Below are 23,577 nucleotides of genomic sequence, written 5' to 3'. Positions count from 1 at the left end.
AGCGAAGAGTATTTTAAATTTATATAATGCAAGGAAGGAAGACAGCTATCGAATACTAATTAGACGTGGAACGTAATAGATAAAGAACATAGAGATATGCGCTTCTCTAGAGAGTTTTGTCAATAGTTGCTACACTTGGCAGGCGGATAGGCAACTGTAGTTAGGCTTTAGAGACGTTTTAAGAGGGACGCTACTGCCCATTTCTCGCCTTCGATTGATGTATATTATATATACGTTATAAGGATGGGTTTGCCAGTAGTTGCCACGCTTAGCAGGCGGATTAGCAGTTAGACTTTTAAAGATGTTTTAAGAGGGACTCTGCTGCCCATCCTTCCAATGTAAGCTCCTCTAATCGCTTTTTACGACACCCACTGGAAAGGAAGGGGTGGCTTATTCTTTCTATGCCGCGACCGACATGGTTACATTAAAATTTACCACGCCATAATTAAGATTGTTTTCCACAAATAAAAAAAAATTCAAGTGTGGCAAAACGAGTTACTATGTTGTAAAAACTAAACAACTGAACTTATACGGTAAGTATAAAAATCCTGTAAGTATCCTTTCAGATAAAAAATAAATATCCAAAACGGTTTACATTTGACAATGTTATAGAAACAAATATAAAAAAAAAACAACCAATATGAGAAATTCCCTCTTTTTAAATTTTGTTGAAAAATTTACAATATTAAGATCTGTCAGAAAGTTTATTATTATTTTGTAGCGCAAGTGGAAAATTTCTGTGTTACATACTGTGTTAGTACATGTAGTACTGGGGGAAAGGGATTGTTAGTAATGGAAACTGAGAATCCCATTGCTAGCAATATACCCAACCAGGTCGACCTCCTCGCGGTTCCCCCTGGAAACTATCATGGTTAATTCTTGATGAATTCATCATGATGGGCTAACTGGCCTGTTTTCATTCTCATCTATCACCCTTCACTGGTGCTCCGCCAGCGTATCCCGTTAGCGCAGGCGGGGCAACCATTTTCACCCATCAAAAAAAAAAGTACATGTAGTACATTACTATATTTACAAAAAGACGTAAAAAAATATATTTTCTGTATCTACTAAGTATAAGAATATTCCTTTTCTTTACCCAACCGTCAAAAACGCTCATAAATTTTAGATATATCTGTTATTAAATCTTTGAGACGACGTAGCATAAACAAAGTCGCGTGTCACTAATTGGCATAAACTTAATTTGTTAAAGTACTATAGGCTACTATAAAATTTGTATGACAGCCTTAAAATTTGAATTAAGAACATTTAACACTTTATTTTTTTTTTTAAGTTTATGGCTACTATATTAATATGTATTAACATGACAAGATCTGGTCTACTGACAAAATTTCCCGAAGGAATAAAATATTACTACTTCGACTTGTTTTATTTGGAAACCGATAGCGCAGGTGGGGTTCTCATTCCATTAACATCAATTAAAAAAAAAACATATCGCGGGTGAAGTAACTAGTCATTATAATTTTTATATATATATATATATATATATATATATATATATATATATATATATATGTATATATATATATATATAATTCGCTCGAAAGAATTAGCGTTATAAATGTTCTAAGTGCATTATTGTGATCATTACTGTATAATTTTATTAGTCGCCCGGACCAACCCTAACAACTTAATTTACATAACACTATCAAATCGTAAACATTAAAGGCCACTCGCACCACTTGAAGAGTGCAATAATCGACGAAACAGTATACTCTGTTATGTCCATGGTACTGCTCACGTCTATAGGCGACGGTTACCACTTTCCATCAGGTGGGTCGTCAGCTTGTTTGCCATTCTAAGATGTATATAAAAAAAAAATTGGCAGATTCACTGCTGTTATGTGGTGAAAGTATAATAAAACACGAGAAATAGATAAAGACCGGTCCATCTATGGAAAGAAACTGTATTCAAGTGGCGTAACAGTAAAAAAGACGTAAAAACCAATCGCTCGCGTACCAAGTTGTATGGCGGAATAAAACTGAAATCTGTAATAGGGTTGTCAATAATCAAAAGTAAGTTATCTAACTGTGATTTATTGAATATTTCACATTTAAATATTATAGTTATATTATTAACTAGCGCCCCGCCCCGTCTTCGCACGGGTGCACATTACATCACATCACATTAGAAACCTCTAAAATTATCAGTGTTCCTCTACTATATTATGCATGTATTATACATATAAACCTTCCTTCCTTTTAAAGATTTAACCATATATAAGGACGGACAGACAGCGGCAGCGACTTTGTTTTATATTATGTAGTGATGACTAAAATGATGGTGATGATGATGAATCATAAACTTATTGAAATCAATTATTGTTGCCGCCCATTGTTTTTTTAACGAAATCTTGTAATTATGTGTATTTATAATAAGTTTACTAATATAATCTTTTAGAGGAAACAATAAAGAGTATCTATCTATCAATTCTTAATTTACATTTACGAAAAAAATGTTTTGTTTTAACAAAACTAGGATACATGTAAGACAGAATAGTTATTCAACTGAAAAATTGGAATTGATTTAGTAATTATTTAATAGCCAACGTATAAATGTAACATATAATTTTAATAAATATTTCATATTTTCTGTAATTGGACAACCCTAGAGTTCCTCTTTGTGACTTCACAAGAAATTATTTATATATATAGATATATATTTATTGAGAACAAATAAATTTCATTCATATTGGAACAGTAAACGCGACCTTATGTTTTAAGTATCAATAAACATACCTCGTAAATAATTTAATACTGAGAGGGAGAGAGTTTTAGTATATATCTAGCAATTTGAATTAAATACAATGTTACGGTGAAAATTCTTTAGTTAAAATGATTAATCTTTCTAATATAATAAAGTTATAATTAGATTAGATAGATAAAAAAACACAACTAGATAAGAGATTTTATTTAAGAAAACTTGATATAAGCAGTCTTCATAAGATTAATGGAAATCAAAATAATAAAATTAAGAAATTTTGTCCCTTTCTTCGTCTGTATTTGTTTCTCAAGCAAAAACTACTCCGTCGACTTGAATGGTGTTTTCACAGTTATGTTTCTCTTGAAATATGATATATATTTTCTTGATACGCCATCTAGAAATAGTTTATTTCGTTAGCTTTTCTACTTTCGAAATCCACAAGTACGAAATAGGGAGCGAAAAGCTGGTTAGAAATAAAAGGAAGCAAAATAAAACAAATAATTTGAATATATATTTCTAAAAATATGAATTGATTTTGATAAATTTAGAAACCTATTGTATGTTCTACAAAATAAAACAAATTATGCTATCGATCGAATTAATATCAGTGGAATCGATTTAATATCTATTTCATAAGATTGTCTGACAATCAGAGACTATCAGACTACCTTTACCATCACCATAATAGGAAGTCTCTTAGAATAAGTTAAGGGGGTTTTATGTAAAACCTGCAAAAATATACATTATAATATTATAAATATAGATACAGAGATAGACCAGAGGGAGAGTTTGTCACCAGAGGGAGACTTTGTACATACCAGAGGGAGACTTTGTACAAAAGTCGATTGCTTGGGCACCTCTGTCCCATTCGTGTTTCAACCGTGAAGCAGTTGCTTTTGCATGGCTGTGTTTCGGTTTGAAGGGTGGGATATGGCGTGAATTTACTGGGTACAGAGGAATAACACCTGAGTCCCCAGGAATGGCAACGCATGGGGGGTATCATGGGCGAAACAGTATACTCTGTTATGTCAATGGTACTGCTCATGTCTATAGGCGACGGTTATCACTTTCCATCAGGTGTACCGTCGGCTTGTTTGCCAAAGTGGCAATGGGCTGGCCAAATACTACATGTATATCAAATTTCGTGTCTATTGGTTGAGCCGGTGAGACGTCGAAAGGTACAAACAAACCTACTTTCGCATTTATAATTAATCAAGATACTTCGTAGGTCGACATACAATTTATCAGTTAAATTATAATATTTTAATTAGTGGTGTTAATTAATAAAGCTCATGTTGAATTCATTAACGGATTGAAGTTAATTTTTCTGTCAACCTGTCAATTAGTTAAATTAAGATTTTGAGTAAACAATTTCTTAAGCACCTGTCATCACATCATCATATCATCTTTAAATTGTCCATTGCTAAACACAAGCTCAATCTCCCTTGGGGATTTTGCCAGTAATTGCCACTTAGCAGGTGGATTGGTAACCGCAGTTTTTTTTTTTAATGGATGATAATGAAATGGTAACCCCACCCGCGCTATCGGTATACACCGGCGGGGCACCAGTGAGGGATGATAGATGAGGATGAAGCAGGTCAGTTAGCCCATCGTGGCGAATTCAACAAGAGTTCTTCACGCTGGTTTCCAGGGGGAACCACGTAGAGATCGACCTGATAGAGCATATTGCTAGCAATGTCGAGCTCTATTGCCAACAATCCCTTTCCCCCCGGTAACCGCAGTTAGGCTTTAGAGATGTTTTAATAGGGACGCTGCTGCCCATCCTTCGCCTTTCCTTAATCGCCTTTTACGACACCCACAGGAAAGGAAGGGTTGGCCTATTCTATGATTATATAACATAGTTATAATAAAAATTATATATAGTTTATTTATTTATTACCACAAAAATACAGAATTACAGTTATGCCTGCGTGCGTATTCTATAAATCCACTTTTTCTACCAAAACAATATTTTTTAATAACTTTTTTAAAAGCCTGTATAATATACAAGTGCAGGGGGGAAAGGAATTGTTAGCAACGGAATTTGACAGCCCCATTGCAATATGCCCTATTAGGTCGACCTCCACGTGGTTCCCCCTGGAAACCATCGTGAACAATTCTTGTTGAATTCGTCACGATGGGCTAACTGACCTACTTCATCCTCACCTATCATCCTTCACTGGTGCCCCACCGGTGTATACCGATAGCGCGGGTGGGGTTGCCATTCCATTATCATCCATTAAAAAAAATACATAATATCAAAAAATTTGTCTATTAAAGCATCACCATCATATCAGCCATTAACTGTCCACTATTGAACATTGGCCATACCCTTGTGGAGTTTTGCCAGTAGCTGCCATGCTTGGCAAGCGGGTTGGTAACCGCTAAAAACCCCGCTAAAAAAAAAAAAAAATATATATATATATATATATATATATATATATATATATATATATATATATATATATATATATATAGAAGTGCGTGCAGGTTAGCACGCTTAATGTCGCTCCAATTACCAATCGAATGCCATAACATAATGTTTACCAAAACCAATATAAGTAAATGAAATCAAGTTGTCAATCGAAATTGAACTCTGTACACATAATAATAGAGAGAGGGACTAATTGAGATATAGTTAATGCGGCTCTACGCTCGTAATTGGATATATAATTATACCATTTTTGTTTCGTGTCAATGTCGTGTGTACTCGTGTTACCTATATAATTATCGAAATAAAAGGATACAGAAATGATCTACTGTCTACAAAAATGGTACTGTACCACGTGTTTCTGTGATTGCATACCATTTTAATTGATGCAAGTGCGTATGATGTTATTAATGTACTATGCATGAAAATCTTGCAGTGTTAATGAATTATTTAATTAAGAGATTATTAATTGGTTTAATTCTTTTTTTTTTATACAACTTAGAATGGCAAACAAGCTGACGGCCCACCTGATGGAAAGTGGTAACCGTCGCCTGTAGACATGAGCAGTACCATGGACATAACAGAGTGTACTGTTTCGCCCATGATACCTCCCATGCGTTGCCATTCCTGAGGACTCAGGTGTTATTCCTCTGTACCCAGTAAATTCACGCCATATCCCACCTTTCAAACCGAAACACAGCCATGCAAACACAACTGCTTCACGGTAGAAACACGAATGGGACAGAGGTACCCAAGCAATCGACTTTTGTACAAAGTCTCCCTCTGGTTTAATTGAAGAGAGATTTTAATAACTTTTTTAAACGACTTAAAAAAGATGAAGGTAATGTAGTGTAATGTAAATTGGACTCTATTTTCCGCGCTTAGCCTCTCATTTGCGTTGTGCGTGAATTGTGGCTAGTACATCCAACCCAGCTCCGCGTAGAAGCACAGAAGCTTCCTAGTATCTTCACAGGCTTCACGGAGCAACCTCACTGTTCCGATGATTTCTAAACGTTGAGGGGCCACAGCTTCACATTCCAGGATTACTTGAGCAGCCGTCTCTTCGGCGTCAAAACAGCCTTGACATAGCTGTCTGTGGCTCCTAAGATGGAGGTATTCAATTTGGTAGTATTTTTTTTTATGTTTATTACCTCATCACGTCGTTAATTTTAAACCGATTTGGAAAAGTCTTTTTTATCTGCAAGGATATACTTACACATTGGACCCATAGAAATTTTATCAAAGCAAAATAACACTGTATTGTCACAAATAAAGTGTTTTTTTTTTTTTTTTAAATAGGACACTGTTACAACCTTTTATATTGCAACACTAAAATAAAATTTCTATTTTATGTAATATGGCAACAATCCTTCTTCTTCTCCCCGATACATCGGAGACAATACAGTGCTTTGAACAAATTTTGTATTTTATTTAAAATATCACCATATCATCACGCCGGATTCCTTCAAAGCAACCAACATAGTTCCGCTGTTGCTTAGACACAATCTTCAATAATTTATAAAAAGAGTTTACTTGTACATTTCTATACAAGTTCCGTGGTTAGAATTACTGGTGCGTGATGGTAGAAGTATTAGGTTGAATGACCAAATCGGCGATACTGGGGAGAGAGGTATTGTTAACAATGGAGACTAAGGGCACCATTGCTAGCAATGTACACAACCAGATCCACCTCCACGTGCCCCCCCCCCCCTGTAAACTATCGCGCTGAATTCCAAGTGAGATATTGGTATTTTTTTTAAACTGGCTTCTTTCTTGAGATCGTTTAAAAATCGAAACCTGTCAGTCGCAGGCGCCGATCGTCCATTCACGTCAATCAGTGTCGGAGATATCGCGTCAGTTACGCGCCGTAAAGGCGGTAAAAACTGTAATTACTGTAAGAACATTGTAATTTTATTAAATGCACCCACTTACTGCATTTACGAATATATAACGAGACTACAATCTTGTTTTAACTACTTAAGAAATTTTTTTTTTTATACAACTTAGAATGGCAAACGAGCTGACGGCCCACCTAGTGGAAAGTGGTAACCGTCGTCTATAGACATGAGCAGTACCATGGACATAACAGAGTATACTGTTTCGCCCATGATACCCCCATGCGTTGCCATTCCTGAGGACTCAGGTGTTATTCCTCTGTACCCTGTAAATTCACGCCATATTACACCCTTCAAACCGAAACACAGCCATGCAAACACAACTGCTTCACGGTAGAAACACGAATGGGACAGAGGTACCCAAGCAATAAAATAAAATAAACCATTCATTTATTCATTCAATTACGTAGACATGAAACTACAAGCGAATCGAAACCCTCCTTTTTGGGTAGTTGGTTAAAAATTAATTTAAAAAGGTGCAATGTCGAGATTCTTTAGTTGGATACTTTATCCGTTACAGGTACAATTACATTCTTGCTACAAATTATGATGCAATAAATTTATCGCTCGCTACTTATGGAGGCTCGAGCTCTGGTGTTTTGCAAGCGATGGTAAATTAAAATGATTAATGAATTGCGCATGCGTGTACTACAACCAGGCGGTGAGATACTGGTCATCGTGTACCTACTGTGTCTTGATTTATGTTTTTTTTTTATTTTTTATGCGACTTAGAATGGCAAACAAGCTGACGGCCCACCTGATGGAAAATGGTAACAGTTTCCTATAGATAGGACTACCATCCGTCCGGAATTCCCAGGATTTGTCCAAGACTGAAAGGCGTCCGGGGGCCGTCCGACAGGGTTTTGTGAAAAGTGTCCGGCTGTAATCCGGTACGTATGTACTCAATTCGATTTTTATAACAAGCTGTATGAATAAATTAAAATTAAAATTATAACTATTTCTTTTTTATTTTTGTTACAAAAAAAAATATTTTTTCAAAAGTGTCCGGGGGGAAAACCATATTTCGCCCAAATGTCCGGGATTTTTGCCGTGCCTGTTTATTTTTTTTTTGTGTCGGCAATTTAGGTGATGGCAACCCTACCTATAGTCATGAACAGTACCATAGACATAACAGAGTATATATATTTCACGTCATCCTCATCATTGTCATCACCACTACTGCTGAATATCTGAACATCCAGTAGTTGCCACGTTTGGCAGGCGAATTAGCAACCATAGTTAGGCTTTGATGATGTTTTAAGAGGGACGCTGTTGCCCATCCTTCGACCATTAGGTTCCCTTAATCATCTCTTACAGCACCTACATTAAAGGAACAGATGACCCATTCTATTCCGAGACAAGATTTCGTTGACAAATTAACAAATGTATTCCACCTTCAGCAAAACCTTGTTGAGTTTATCAAAGTAAATAAAGCATTAGCGCGTAAGTCGTTTGTATATATGACATTTCAAGGTAATTTGGACTTATATATTTTTTGCAACGATATACATACTTTTTACCTACGCAATGAAGTCAAATCGAATTAAAAATCGTTTTCATTTAAACCTATTGCTTATTGCCATTGGTATACAAAAAACACAAGATACCATCTAGTGTATCTTGTGTTTTTCACCTCTAGGCTCACCTAGAGTCTCTCAAGACTAAAAACGGTATTTGAATTTAGAATCCTGTCACCGAAAAAGTAAGCTATAAATTTTAATCATTCTTACAAGTTTTTTTTTTTTTATTTTTTAATGAAATATATTGAAATTCTTAGAAATTTTATATAAATGTAACATTTGGACAAATAGTTTTATCCCTTAATTTATCTATACTTATAATAAATCTGTAGAGAGGTCAATTCTGTACATGAAATATATTTCCAAAATATCGATCGATCGTGATCGATACTGATGCCAAAAATGCAATTAGTAAAATTATAGTTCGTTATAGAAACAAAAACTACTCGATGGAATTTAACGAAACTTGGTACAATTATTCTTCATACTCCTGGGCAGGTTATAGTATACTTTTCATTACGCTACGATCAATAGGAGCAGAGCAGTGATGTTGGGAAAACGGGAGAAGTTACTCCATTTTTAAGCTTACGTTGCGTGAGCAGCCTTAACGCCCACTTTTTAAAATGTAAAAATATAATAAATATAATCAATTCAACTTCTTTTATAATTCACTGTTCATGTAGCGACTTGTTTCTTTTTTTAAATGGGAGCGCTTTTGAAACGTTTAGTATAGAAATGTGAATCTAGATTCCTTTTTTATATCTATGTCCATTACATACATTTTTGACAGATCTATTAGTTAATTCCATAGACTCTCTCGATACAGGTTTGAAAAGTTGCTTAAACTAGTTACAACGACTTCTTTAGGCGCTTTCAAAAAGTTTTAACCCACTTCAAAATTAGAAGTTCTCAGTTGGACTTTTATATATTTATATATATGTTATACGATGTCTTTGCAAATTTTTAACCAATTTTGATAATTATGTTTCATTTTTGTATGTATAATATTCAATGTATTTAATTTTTATTCCAAGTCGTCAATGATTTATTATTGAACGACATTTTTTTTTATTTTGTTATTGTTAGTATTTTTTAATTAAATGTATCCCATTTAATTAAAAAATTAAAATAAAAGAAATAGGCATTCTACTTATTATTTTCTGTCTGAAAATATCAGAAATGTATGCAAGTAAAAATGACTTTACCCTTTTTTACGCCATTACAACAATGTGGCTAAATATGTAATTCTATAATACTAATTAAGATCTGTTTCAACCATATTTCTATCTGTCTATCCTATTTAAGAGCTACGCTCTTGTCGGTGGAGCTTTCGCCACTCACTACGATTTTCAGCGAGTCGCTTCACCTCTTGATACGACACGACACCAACTCCTTCCTTGATCTGCCTGATGTAACTATGTCTCGGTCTCCCTCTCCCCCTCCTTCCTTCTATCTTACCCTCTATTATAATGTTCATAAGTTCGTCGTGTCGTATCAAGTGTCCCAACATTTTTTCCCTTCCGTCCTCAACAGTTCTTCAGTTCAACCATAATTATGCAAATAAATTCTCATTATTATTAAATATAAAATTAGGCAATAAATAAAGATGTTTTTTTTTTCTTTCTAATAAGTGAAAATTAAAATTGTGTGTTTATATTAAAAACAATAATAAAAAAAAGAGTTTGTTTTGTTAAAAACCACTTATTAAATTCATTTATTCAATCAAAATATAGCTTTTTAACCGTATTTTGTTATTTCACAATAATGTCAATTTACCTTCAGCCGTTTCATTAAATACATCTATCATTCTTTAAACAAACAACTCTCTATAGAGTAATGGTCGTCCATTAAAAAAATTGAAAAGACTGTATCAGATGCTTATTATTGAGGTTTCGTATCTGTATTTTTCTTAAACATTTTTTTTTTATACAACTTAAAATGGCAAACAAGCTGACGGCCCACCTGATGGAAAGTGGACACCGTCACCTATAGACATGAGCAGTACCATATCAAGAAAAGATCGAATATAAGCTCCAAAAAGCGTAATACTAGTAACAAACAACCGGACAGAGAGACTGGACGTAAATATAAAGATTCAGTTACTAATTGACTACGGTACCCTAAAATTATACTGTTTTAAAGAAAGAAGGAATGAAATAAAAAAAAATAGCAACCACATTGTATTGCCCTCGGTTCTCGAAGGTGCCCTTCAATCAAGACACACCTGAGGTAATTTTATAAAATACAGCAAATAATCTGAAAATAGTACTGTCTATTCCACTATTGTGATTTGAAGGATACCTTTGCAATTATTTATTTGTAGTTTCTTCTCTTAATACGCCTACGCTTTTTGGTGCTTTTAAAAATGTTTGCTCTTGCAAATCAGTCTCTATTAATTCAAGGATAGAAACCCTTTTACGGCAGACAGTTGTTACATTTTGGCAATTAGGAATTTTTATACAATGGATGGAAAGTGGAAATCATTGTCTATAAACAAAAATAGAAAAATTTAATTCAAAATTTAATATTCATAAAATCCAAAATTCAATACAAAAATTCAGGCTTCGCGAATCACAAACAGACTGAAGAATTAATTTGAATTGAATATGTATCATACTCAAAATTGTTATGTGTATCCCAGCATAGAATAAGCCACCCCTTTCTTTCCCATGGGCGTCATAAGAGGCGGCTAAGGGAGGGCAAAAGATAGGCAGCAGTGTCCCTTAAAACAACTTTACCAGGGGGAGACTTTGTACAAAAGTCGTTTGCTTGGGTACCTCTGTCCTATTCGTGTTTCAACCGTAAAGCGGTTGTGATTAGGTTTGATGGGTGGGATATGGCGTGAATTTACTGGGTACAAAGGAATAACACCTGAGTCCTCAGGAATGGCAACGCATGGGGATATCATGGGCGAAACAGTATACTCTGTTATGTCCATGGTACTGCTCATGTCTATAGGCTTATATTGCCATTATAAGTTGTATAAAAAAACATCGTCCATTAAGCCATCTCTAGGCCTTTATAATGACACACTAGAATGTTGCCACTAGACAATAACACCTTGGCTATAACATATTGACTTGTTTGTTATTATAAGTTAGCATAAAAAAACATCTTTATAATGACGCACTGGAATGTTGCCACTAGACAATAACACCTTGGCTATAACATATTGGCTTGTTTGTTATTATAAGTTAGCATAAAAAAAATATTTTTCATTAAGCCATCTCTAGGCCTTTATAATACTCGTAACGCACTAGAATGTTGCCACTAGACAGCAACACTTAAGTAAATAAATATATTAATATAAAAATAATATCTCAATCAAACTATCACAAAACAAATTTATCATCAACAGACAAATTATGACTTACAACTATAGAAGTTGCTTTTTAGGGTTCCGTACCTCCAAAGTAAAAACGGAACCTTTATAGAATCACTTCGTTGTTTGTCCGTCCGTCTTTCAATCTGTCAATACCCTTTTTTTAGACACGCATGGAGGTATCAAGTTGAAACTAATATCTTATACTCAGATCTTCAATTCCTTAAAGTAATGAGAAACTCAAGCTTCTAAATCGACGCAGTCAAAAGATACGGCCGTTTATGTTCCATTTATATCGCATATTTTGACATTCGCAAAGGGAATCAAAACCTATAAAGTAATTCCTGTTGACCTAGAATCATAAAATTTGGCAAAAAGCAATGTCATATAGCACAAGTAAAGGAAACAATCCAAAAACAGTAAATTTATAGTTATTTGGAAAAAAAATTAATCTTAATGATTTTATACGAAACCCTCGTTGCGCGAGTACGACTCGCACTTGACCGGCTCTTTCTTTTCTCCTAAATTGTAACATTACACGTTGCTATGTATGACATTGTACGTGCTAATTATTATATATCTCACAATGACATCGTGTATTTATATTTCTGACAGGCTGTCATTTTAAATCAACTTGCTTAATACATACCTTCATGTCATTTAACTAAGTAGGTGACAGTTGGCCAAACAAAATTAACTTCACTCGAATAACTCTATCTTCGTCAATAAAATTTTGGTGTGTTTTGATTCTAATGTCACCTTGAATTGTTTTCACCAAATCAAGGTATAAATACTTCTCATTCCCAGGATATTATAAGAGGACATGTCATGCTTAAATGACTGAACAAATTTTAATAAAATTTGACACACAAATGGACTATGCTAGATTAAAACATTCCACACAAATTATCCTAAGTCATAGATATTAGTGAAAATAAGCTACAGGGCAATGATGTGTTTTCGATCCATTGACTCATTCGTATATATATTTTTTTTTATTATTCTTCTCTGCACTACATATATGTACATCTATAACTAGGCATCTACCGATTATCACGCTTCAGGACGAAATTGTTATCATAAGTAACTCATTAAAATATTATATAATATATTGATATAATATAATGAAATCCTTTAAAGCAGGTATTATATTCTAATTCTATAGTAATTGTATTCTGAAAATCAATTGTGAATATATGTATCTATGTATGTATATAACTGAGCTGTGACCATTTTGTGTTACTATGGCACACGCATGAAGGAATGGTAACAAAGGAGATTGTTAGATTATGTATTTTATTTTTGTATTTTTTTTTTATTGGTGCTTTTTTTATTTTTATTCTTTTGTCTCTTTTGGTGTGTATTACGTGTATGTTTTTTTTTTATTGTAATTTGTGTGCTGTAAGTAATGTAAATAAATTATCTATCTATCTATCTATATGTATGAGTGTATATATGGTATATATATATATATATATATATATATATATATATATATATATATATATATAAACTTTCATACAAAATCAACATATTTTAACATTTCTCAACCACTGTTTCTTTACAATTTATCTTGAAGTACACCAATAGAACAGTCAATTGTTCAAAAGTATTTTAATTACTTCGATTGCAAATTGAATGTAAATGTATATTCCTTTATGCCAGTCACAATGACCGATATTGTTAAGTCAACGAACGGAGGGCTACTTGCTCGCCGTATCCACCAGGTCAATTCGTCAACTTTCCCTCGCTATAGCTTCGCCTTCGAAACTTTCAATATCATTGACTCTCACAACTTGGAGATTGCTTATATTCCTTCCGTCTTTTGTTTTTCTTTCGGTTATCATCCGGAAAACTGATACAAAACCGTTAGACGAAGAATACTAGTTTTATGAAACGGCTCTTGTGTTTATCGATTTTGACAAATTATTCAGAAAGAAAATATACACCTCAAATTATGATTAGAAGGACAAACAAGCTGACGGTCCACCTGATGGAATACCGGATAGAAAGCGGTAACCGTCGCCTATAGACATGAGCAATACCATGGACATAACAGAGTATACTGTTTTGCCCATTATACCCTCCATGCGTTGCCATTTCTGAGGACTTAGGTGTTATTCCTCTCTAGCCTGTAAATTCACTGCCTTATTCCACCCTTCAAACCGAAACACAGTTATGCAAACACGACCGCTTCACAGTTGAAACACGAATGGGACAGAGGTGCCCAAGCAAACGACTTTTGTATAAAGTCTCCCTCTGGTAGATAAGTTAGATAGATAGATAAAATTTTAATAGCCTCTTCAGTACACACGTAAAAGACTAGAGGAAGACTGTACACGAGTCATTTGCTTAAGTACCTCTGTCCCATTCGTGTTTCTACCGTGAAGCAGTTGTGTTTGCATGGCTGTGTTTCGGTTTGAAAGTTGTGACATGACAGTGGATTTACAGGGTACAGAGGTATAACACCTGAGTCCTCAGGAATGGCAACGCATGGGGGGTATCATGAGTAATGTACAGTATACTCTGTTATGTCCATAATACTGTTCATATCTATAGGCGGCGGTTATTACTTTCCTTCAGGTGGGCCGTCAGCTTGTTTTCCTTCCTGAGTATTATAAAAAAATCGAAAGAGCTTCCTCCTGTATTAATTACAGTGTTAAAAAATCGATAGAGACTACTCTCGTGTTCATTACAGTATTAAAAAATCGAGAGAGCTCACTCCCATGTTGATTACAGTACAGTACTTTTGTCGGAACTGAGCTTTCTTTTTCTGGAACAAAATCTCAAATTTTAAAACTATACTGCGCCTAATTTAAAGTCAATTTAATTATCTTTATTACCGTCTAATTTAACTAATTACTACTCGTAGTTAATTAGGTTACTAAATAAAGTTTATGTAATATTGCTGATATGGCAAACTAAACCAAAATTAACTAAATATTAGCTACAAATTGATATTATTAGAAAATCAGAGCAAATCACGTCTATTAACATTAGTTACAAATTTAACCCAAATCGAATAACGTGAATAATCGAAAATTACGTTTTTGATGTTAAACATAATTATTTTCACGCGATAACGAATCCATTACGTTACTTACAGACTTGTTCGAAATTTCGATGACATTCGTGAGGGTAAATAAAATATTTAGCCTCATATTCAGATATGAATAATCACAACTACACAATTTTACTACGATATTTTTTATCTGCAACATTATTTAGAAGTATTTCTAGAGAAACTACTAGAAGGTACATCAATTTATAGAATACTGCGAATCACAGAAGATATAACTTTAACTTTATAAATTATTGATAATATAATAATATTAAGGCTTTCCAAGAGATTTATAAAAAAACAAATTATCAAAGATAAGCATTGCAATTAATTCAAACGTTTTAATGTAAGCTAAGCTAGCTAAAGTGGCAATGGACTGGTCACATAGCTTGAAGAACCGACAACGGATGGGGAAGAAAATTTCTTGAGTGGCGACCCTCTACAGGTAAACGCAGTGTAAGATGATCCTCTACTAAATGAAGTGACAACCTCAAATGCATTGCAGGGACCGTTCCTTATGGCAGTCTATGAGGGAGGTCTATGCTCAACAGTAGACGGATAAGGCCAGATAAGATGATGATGAAGATGTTATCTTTTGCACAATTGGGGATAATATTCAAGTAGCAGTTGTAGAAAAAGCCTACGTATATTACATTGAAACACAGCCATACGTACAAATGTATGACTGTGCTTCAATAGGTAGGGCATGGCAAAAAAATTTACAGGATACGAAAATATAACATCTTACTTCTTAACCCTTAAAAATAGTAATGGACTGTGACGTCTATGACACTGATCGTATATGTCTAGAGACAACAGTTAGCACTTTCCATCGTTTGAGCTGTAATTTATCATTCTAAATTAAATAAAAGAAAACTGTAAGTCAAATCAAAAATTCTTAAATGAGTATAATATTTTAAACTATATATATATATATATATATATATATATATATATATATATATATATATATATATTATATATATAAAAATATATAATATTTTAAACTAGAATGTTATCTTACATTGTATTGCGTCATAAACCATTCCGTAAACCTTTTACAAATACTTTGTAATAATTATAATAAGTAAACTCAACTTTTGATAAACATTTGAACTTGCAAAACCTTGAGTAGGTACATGCAGTCACGGTATGACATGGGAGGCCATTACAAAACTGACACTTCCTGCATGCTTATGAGTTCCGATGTACATATATACATACATACATACCTCTTCCTGTTTTGTAAGTGTTTTTTTTTTTTGTTTTCATTTAATTAATTTGTATTTAAAAATTTTATATGATATTTAGAATCCTATTCTTTATGAGGCATGAGATTATTTTAGTCACATCATTAATCTCAAATATTTATTTATTTTACACTTTATTGCACCATTTATAAAATAGTAAACACATTTAACTGTAATAAGAAATGATACATAGACAGATAGATAGATAGATAGATAGATAGATAGATAGATAGATACTCTTTATGGTTTCCTCTAAAAGATTACAATAGTAAACTTATTATAAATATAAACATAAGGCGGACTTATCGCTAAACAATCTCTTCCAGACAACCTTTGGGTAGAGAATATTGAGAAAAGAAAGTAAAACAAAGAAACAAACAAATATATGAATGCTTTAAAACATACGAACCAAAATTTCGTTCAAGGAAGATGCACAAGATTGGGCAAAGTGTAAGAGAAATAACAGGGGAACTGACCTTGGCTATAGCTGGAATTAAAGCTAGAACGAAGAACAAGAAGACTTAGAATGGCAAACAAGCTGATGGCTCACTTGAATTATGTCGTGACATATATCGGAATATACTATTTCGTTTGACATACGATTTAATATAATATTTTTAATAATGATGTCAAATATAATGTAACTACAATTAATGTAAATAAAATTTAATATTCAATAATGTATTGTAAATTTTATAATTCAGTACTTGGGTGCTTTATTGCAGAAAGGCTGTTTAATTTATTTCAAATTATTTTATTTTATTCCATGGTAATATTTCAAACGAATACCAAGTCATGCACTACGAGATAAAATACATTTAATGTTTATTTATTTATTTCATAATTTTTTGAGTACAATGGAACACTTAAAATAATACCATAGATATTACAAAGTTGTGGAAAACTGGTGCCTGAACTGAGTATCCCAAGAACCCGTATCATACTCGTAAGTCACCAGAACCCCTTCCTGGCATAAAATTATAATTTATTTCATGATATGACTTGAAAATAAAATCAATTAATTGTTAATGACATATTGTCAAATATTAAATAAATATTATTTATACTTATTGCATTATAAATGTAGCCAATATTTTTTTTAAAAAGGTAGCAATTACAGTCTTAAAAATAATCAAATCCTTTCGATTCTCCATTTTTTTATACAACTTAGAATGGCAAACAAGCTGACGGCGCACCTGATGGAAAGTGGTAACCGTCGCCTATAGACATAAGCATTACTATGGACATAACAGAGTATACTGTTTCGCCCATGATACCCCCCATGCGTTGCCATTCCTAAGGACTCAGGTGTTATTCCTCTGTACCCAGTAAATTCACGCATTCCATGAACAAACAAATATTCTCTCCAGCTTCATTAGAAAAGATTCCTTCTAGTAATAAGTTCATCATTGCACTTGTTTAATTATATTGACAATTTCTTCATCAAAATTTCAAATAAAATATAATCCTTCCAATATTTAACTAATAAGTGTGTTTTTTTATACCAAAATAGATGGCAAACAAGTATACTGGCCGTCTAATGGTAAAATGCGTCTAAACGACTGAATGAATTAAAATTTGATATATGAATAGGTTATAACCTAACCTGACACATAAAATATACCATATCGATACACGTAAACAACTAGTTTTCATATAAAGATTATTCACAGTCGAATAAAAAAAACTGTAATTACCGTTTTCTACATGTTATTTCTGACATTTAATTAATAGTTTATCCCCGCAAACAGGGGAATCTCTGTTATTCATTGAACAACTTGCCCTAAAAGCTATTTGTAACACATGTTTTATCGCTGAATCTCTCCATACCGATTAATCTACTAAACTAGTTAAATTTTATGTAAAAGGAACTTTGTAACATTTTGTCCCATAATCCATAAAAAGAACCTAATTCTCTTATGGATAAAATTCAAATATGCATGTCTGACGAGGTTCTTACGACAATTATTTATTTATTTAAATGCTCCGCTAATATTTGAATAAAGCTCTTAAAGTTGCAAAGCTTCAAAATAAAAAATGGAACGAAAAAAATATAAGTTCAATGACACACATATATTTTACAATGTCGTCGTAGGGTTAAACCTGTTTAATAAATCTAGTATGGATATTATAAATCTATGTAATATTTATCGTAATTGAATTCTGAAAGGCCCATCGTCTGGACAAGCCCACTATAGGTCTATCATAAACTATTTTTATTATCCTACGACATACAACGTAACAGTTTTATCTGGCAACCTTATGTTATGCAACCCTTTTGGAAGAGACGAATGAATTACGAAAGAGATTTATCGAGCAAGAATGAATGGAGATGTCGGTAGGAGCCGCCCTAGATGGACGTATGCCGACCAAATAGGCAACGTGCTGAAGAAGGGCTAAATTAAAAGTACCCGTAACCGGCGAGCATGTATGAAAAGATTGATGAATGTGGAAGAAGCGAGGAGATTTGTTTGAATCGAAGCATTTGGTATTCCATTGTTTCTATCAACCCTAATGGGAGACAGGCGTGACAGATTTGTATGTGTGTACTCTTTTGCTATGCAACTCAACGAGTATCCAAGTTGTACTAAATATTAGCTTTGTAAAATTTAAATGCCCTTCTTTTGTTGCAGGTTCCTCGCAATCTGGTGGCCGCTGAAATGCCAGATTACCAAGCGCCGAGCCAGAATGATGATCGTCTTCATCTGGATCTTCGCCATCGTCGTCACCACACCGTGGGTATTCTTCTTCGATCTTGTGGTCGTATTCGAGGACAACCCCAACGTACGCCTCTGTCTTGACGTCTGGCCCAACCCGCTCAGCGAAATCCTCTACTTCGTTATAGGCAATCTAATCTTCTGTTACATTCTCCCCATGGTCCTTATTTCCATGTGCTACATTCTAATCTGGATCAAAGTTTGGAGACGCTCCATCCCCACCGACACACAGGATGCCCAAATGGAGAGGATGCAACAGAAATCGAAAGTGAAGGTCGTCAAAATGCTTGTCGCTGTAGTCATCCTGTTTGTTCTGTCATGGTTCCCCTTGTACCTTATATTCGCAAGGATAAAATTGGGAGGACCCATTCAAAAATGGGAGGAAGACATCTTCCCAGTTGTGACACCTCTTGCGCAATGGCTCGGATCCTCTAACTCCTGCATTAATCCTATCTTATACGCGTTCTTCAACAAGAAATACAGGAAAGGCTTTGTGGCAATAATCAAGAGCAGAAAATGCTGCGGTAGACTCCGTTACTATGAGACAATCGCATTGCAATCATCGAGCACGTCAACAAGAAAGTCATGGCATTACAACAATAACAATCATGCCTCGATCACGCGCAGATCTCCACCGATGGACAAGAATGCGGTCTCCTTCATCTTCAACCACACAGGAGTGTAAAGCTAAGCAGCGTTGGGTTTAGGATCTGGTTTTCGGTCGAGCTCTCGACTCCGCGTCTGTCACAGCTGCCCTGTGCGGTACGCAGATGCATCTCACCATATCGACAAATACGATGTTTTTTATGCATATAAGATTTTGAGTTCGACAGTTTGATGTTGTCTCGTGCAAGAACCAAATTTTTGAACTTCGTGACTATCCAATAATGTAGTATTTTATTAAGTGAACATAATCAATGGATGTTTTTACAGTAGTAACGTACTTGTAACTTTTATACGTAAGTCGGTTAAAGTGTTGTATGGAGACTTTATTTTTACACTAAACGTAACTCGTGTACGGAATAGCGAAGCGAAACGCACATTAAGCACAAACGTTTTATAACAAAAAAAAAATTATAATAATTACAATAATTTCGAATTGATTTATTCAAAATTTTAATTCACTAACTTTTAATTTTTAATGTAATAACGTTTAAAAATATAATAATAATTATATTTAAATAAATTCAATGGTGGAACTTCATGCAGTTATAAAGTGAAATAAATACAGTACAAACAACTATTTTGTAGGTCGTAAGCTTTTTAAATATTAATAATAATTAATAAAAAGATATTTTTCATTGGGAGATATTAAAAACACTTCTTTTTATACTAAGTAACAAGTAAGCACTTCATTAAAGTCTAATAACATTCGAGTTAACAATATAAGGTTTAGAGTACTTGGTATGAAATATTATATATTTTTTTCATAGTGTGCTTACAATAGTTATGAATATATTTATGTATAACTTATATATAAATGGTTTTATATTAACGAAAAAATAAATAAAAATAACAGCTGAAAAATATGAAACATTCGTAAATATAAATAAAATATAAAAGTAATTAAATTATCCCAAATGCAAATTAATAAAAAAAATATATGTTATTCTCGACATATTCTGTTAGCGTACGATTTGTCAAAATATAATAATAGTTAAGTAAAACTGGTTAAGTAAAATTTAGTTTAAATTGATGAAGCAAATAACTAAGTTGGTAAAGTTGTTATAAGTGTTAGTAGCATTAAGTAATTAAGTAAAGATATCAGAGTACCTCCTTTCCTAGTAATTACTAATTAACTATACTTTAGATTAAATTAACCTCCGTGACAACAGTTCAAGTTTTTATCGAGAATTCACGATATTTCCTTATTTGCTATAATTTGATACCTTTTCTTCATTCTTTAATAAATATTTAATTATTTTGGCAATTAAAATTTAAATCTTAGATCACCATTTAGTCCGTGTTTATCACAGATATGCTTTGTTGAATTCCAAAAAAGAGAAATTTAAAAACAAAAAAAAAGATTTGGAATTCGTAATTCGAAATAGCAAGTTTCTATAGTTAAATTTCTTTTTTATTGCTATGAATAAAAAATCAGATTATTAGAAAAAAGAAAATGAACACAACCATGACATTAGCCATTTACCATACTTTCCTGAACATAAATTTCCCATAGATTACCAGAGGGAATTATCTCTTTACCTGTATCCATCGACTATCACCAACGCATTTAAAATTGTCATTTCTTCTTGTTTTAAATATATAATGACGTATGTATAGGAACGCATGAAGGGAATCATGGGCGTCACAGTATACTCTGTTATATCAATGGTGCTGTTCGCGTCTGTAGACGACGGTTACCACTTTCCATCAGGTGAGCCGTACACTTGTTTATCAATCTAAGTTGCACAAAAAAATGTATGGATGTCAAAATTGTTTAATCAATTGTAACTAGATTTTAGCTTGACCAGTTTTCTTATCGCTTTTTTCCATGAATAGCAATTAATAATAAAAAAAATAATTAAAAGCATATTTTCGTTGTTACATTTACCCAATTATTAAATATTTTGTTTTTTATAATACAACTAATTAGATTATTTCTTTATTATATAATAAGTAATAATAATATTTCTATATAATTTTATTTAATATATTATATACATTTCGTTTTTATTTTTCACTGCTATATATAATATTTATATACATACATATGTATGACTAGTGAGTAATATTTCTAATAATACATCATTTCTACTAAAATTAAGGTAGATCTACGACATTGTGAGTGAAATCTTTTGGTTTAAAGATTTACATTAAACTAAATAATTATAATAAAAAAATCCTCTTAATACATAAAATCCCAGTCTCAATTTTCTAACGAACAAATATTAAAAATAAACTTTACTAAGTTTACTTGAAACTTAAGATTTCTATATTGTATGGTTTCCAGATGATGGTAATCTTGTTTCACATAGCCTAGTTTGAGAAATAACAAAATTTGATCTCTGGCATTTTTAACTTATATATATCCATAAATCCAGATCTAGATGAGATTTTAAAAGACTTTTATCTTAATATAATAATATATTTATTTATGTCTCCTCACAAACAACTTAACTTTACACATAGGTATTTATGATAAAATAAAATTAAAATAATATGGAACTCTGCTGTGAGGTGCTGGTGTCTGTAATAGGTTAAGACCTGTAGTACAGATCACCAGGCCCTCAACCGATATGTGTTTAAATAAATTGAACAAAATGCATTCCACTGAAATTACACAATTCAAAAATAAAAATATTATCGACATATAAATATAAAATGTCATTTCTAAAAATATCAGTCGTACAATTTGGCTATTTAATTGCAAGTAATCATAATCGAATCAAGTACCTTTATCATATATCATCATATCAGCCTTGAATTGTCCACTGCTGAACATAAGCCACCCCCTTGGATTAATTTTTCCTGTAGTTGCCACCCTTGGCAGGCGGATTTACTGCAGTTAGGCTTTAAACACGTTTTAAGAGGATCGCTGCTGCCCATCTCTCGCCCTCCCTTAGTTGCCTCTTACGATACCAACGGGAAAGGAAGGGGTGGCCTATTTTATACCGGGACCACACCTCCATCAAGTACCTGGCAAAAGTAAAATTCCTGTCATTGTCTCGTACATTGTGTAATTGTAACTGAATAAAAGTAATGGTCATATATTTGATGGACATAACGACACTATTAGTATTTAAACTATAATGAATCCATAAACTAATATTTTTTTTAATTGCGATCATCAAGATAAAAGAGCGATAACTTATCACTACCAGACTAATTTCGATTTATTAATAAACAAATTTTTTTAAAACATAATTTACAAATATGTTGCAAAAAAAATTACATGAAAAACCTTCCTGGTATATCATTATATCACTGTTCACTGCAGAACATATGCCTCCCCCTAGGGGGGGTTTGGCAGTAATTGCCACGCTTGGTAAGCGGAATAGCAACCGCAGTAAGGCCTTTAGAGATGTTTTAAGAGGGACGCTACTGCCCATTTCTCGTCCTCCCTTAGTCGGTTCTTACGACACCCACGGGAAAGAAAAAGGTGGCCTATTCTATACCGGAACTAATACAGCCCGGTATATATATTATTATAATTAAATTTTAGTTAATAATAAGTCTTTAAAACTACAAAGATTTCTCTCACAAATGGCACAAATTGAAAGCCGCTTAGAATGCACAAATGTTAAATCAAAATAAAACACTATTGCGACTTGCGATTAGCTGTCGTGACATAAAAATGTTTGAAACTTTACGTAGAGGAAAAAAAATTAAAAAAAAAATATATTACTCACCCATTTAAAGCAGCTGCTGGCTTGACCTTAATAATTTTAAACTTTTCGTCCATAAAGTTACAATATAAAAATGTGTTACTTACTAAACTAAAATAATAAAATAAATAAATGTTAAACATAAAGTAAACATAAAAATGTCTTAATAAGTTTATATTACAGTTTACATATATAATCTGTAATTCGCATAATGAAATCAACAAAAAATAAATTGTTATAATGAATGAGATAATGTAATAATAAATATAAATATCATTATAACAATTTGATAATATTGTTATCATCAATAGAGTCGGTATAAATCCTTTTTT

At 32.9% G+C, this 23,577-nt stretch overlaps 1 protein-coding gene across 1 annotated transcript in view; it reads left to right on the top strand.

The window, feature by feature from the left end:
• The window catches only part of LOC113516388 (neuropeptide SIFamide receptor), a 195,021-nt gene extending 174,426 nt beyond the window's left edge, over positions 1-20,595 (top strand). Inside the window, exon 3 of the mRNA XM_052898523.1 lies at positions 18,834-20,595. Coding sequence (XP_052754483.1) covers positions 18,834-19,602 — 769 coding nt within the window. The 3' untranslated portion in view covers positions 19,603-20,595. The remainder of the gene's footprint in view (positions 1-18,833) is intronic.
• The last annotated feature ends 2,982 nt before the right edge of the window (positions 20,596-23,577 follow it).

Source organism: Galleria mellonella, unplaced genomic scaffold (assembly GCF_026898425.1).
Source record: "Galleria mellonella isolate WM207_F2 unplaced genomic scaffold, CSIRO_AGI_GalMel_v1 utg44, whole genome shotgun sequence".
Taxonomy (NCBI): domain Eukaryota; kingdom Metazoa; phylum Arthropoda; class Insecta; order Lepidoptera; family Pyralidae; genus Galleria; species Galleria mellonella.
This window is presented reverse-complemented; position numbering and strand designations above follow the sequence as displayed.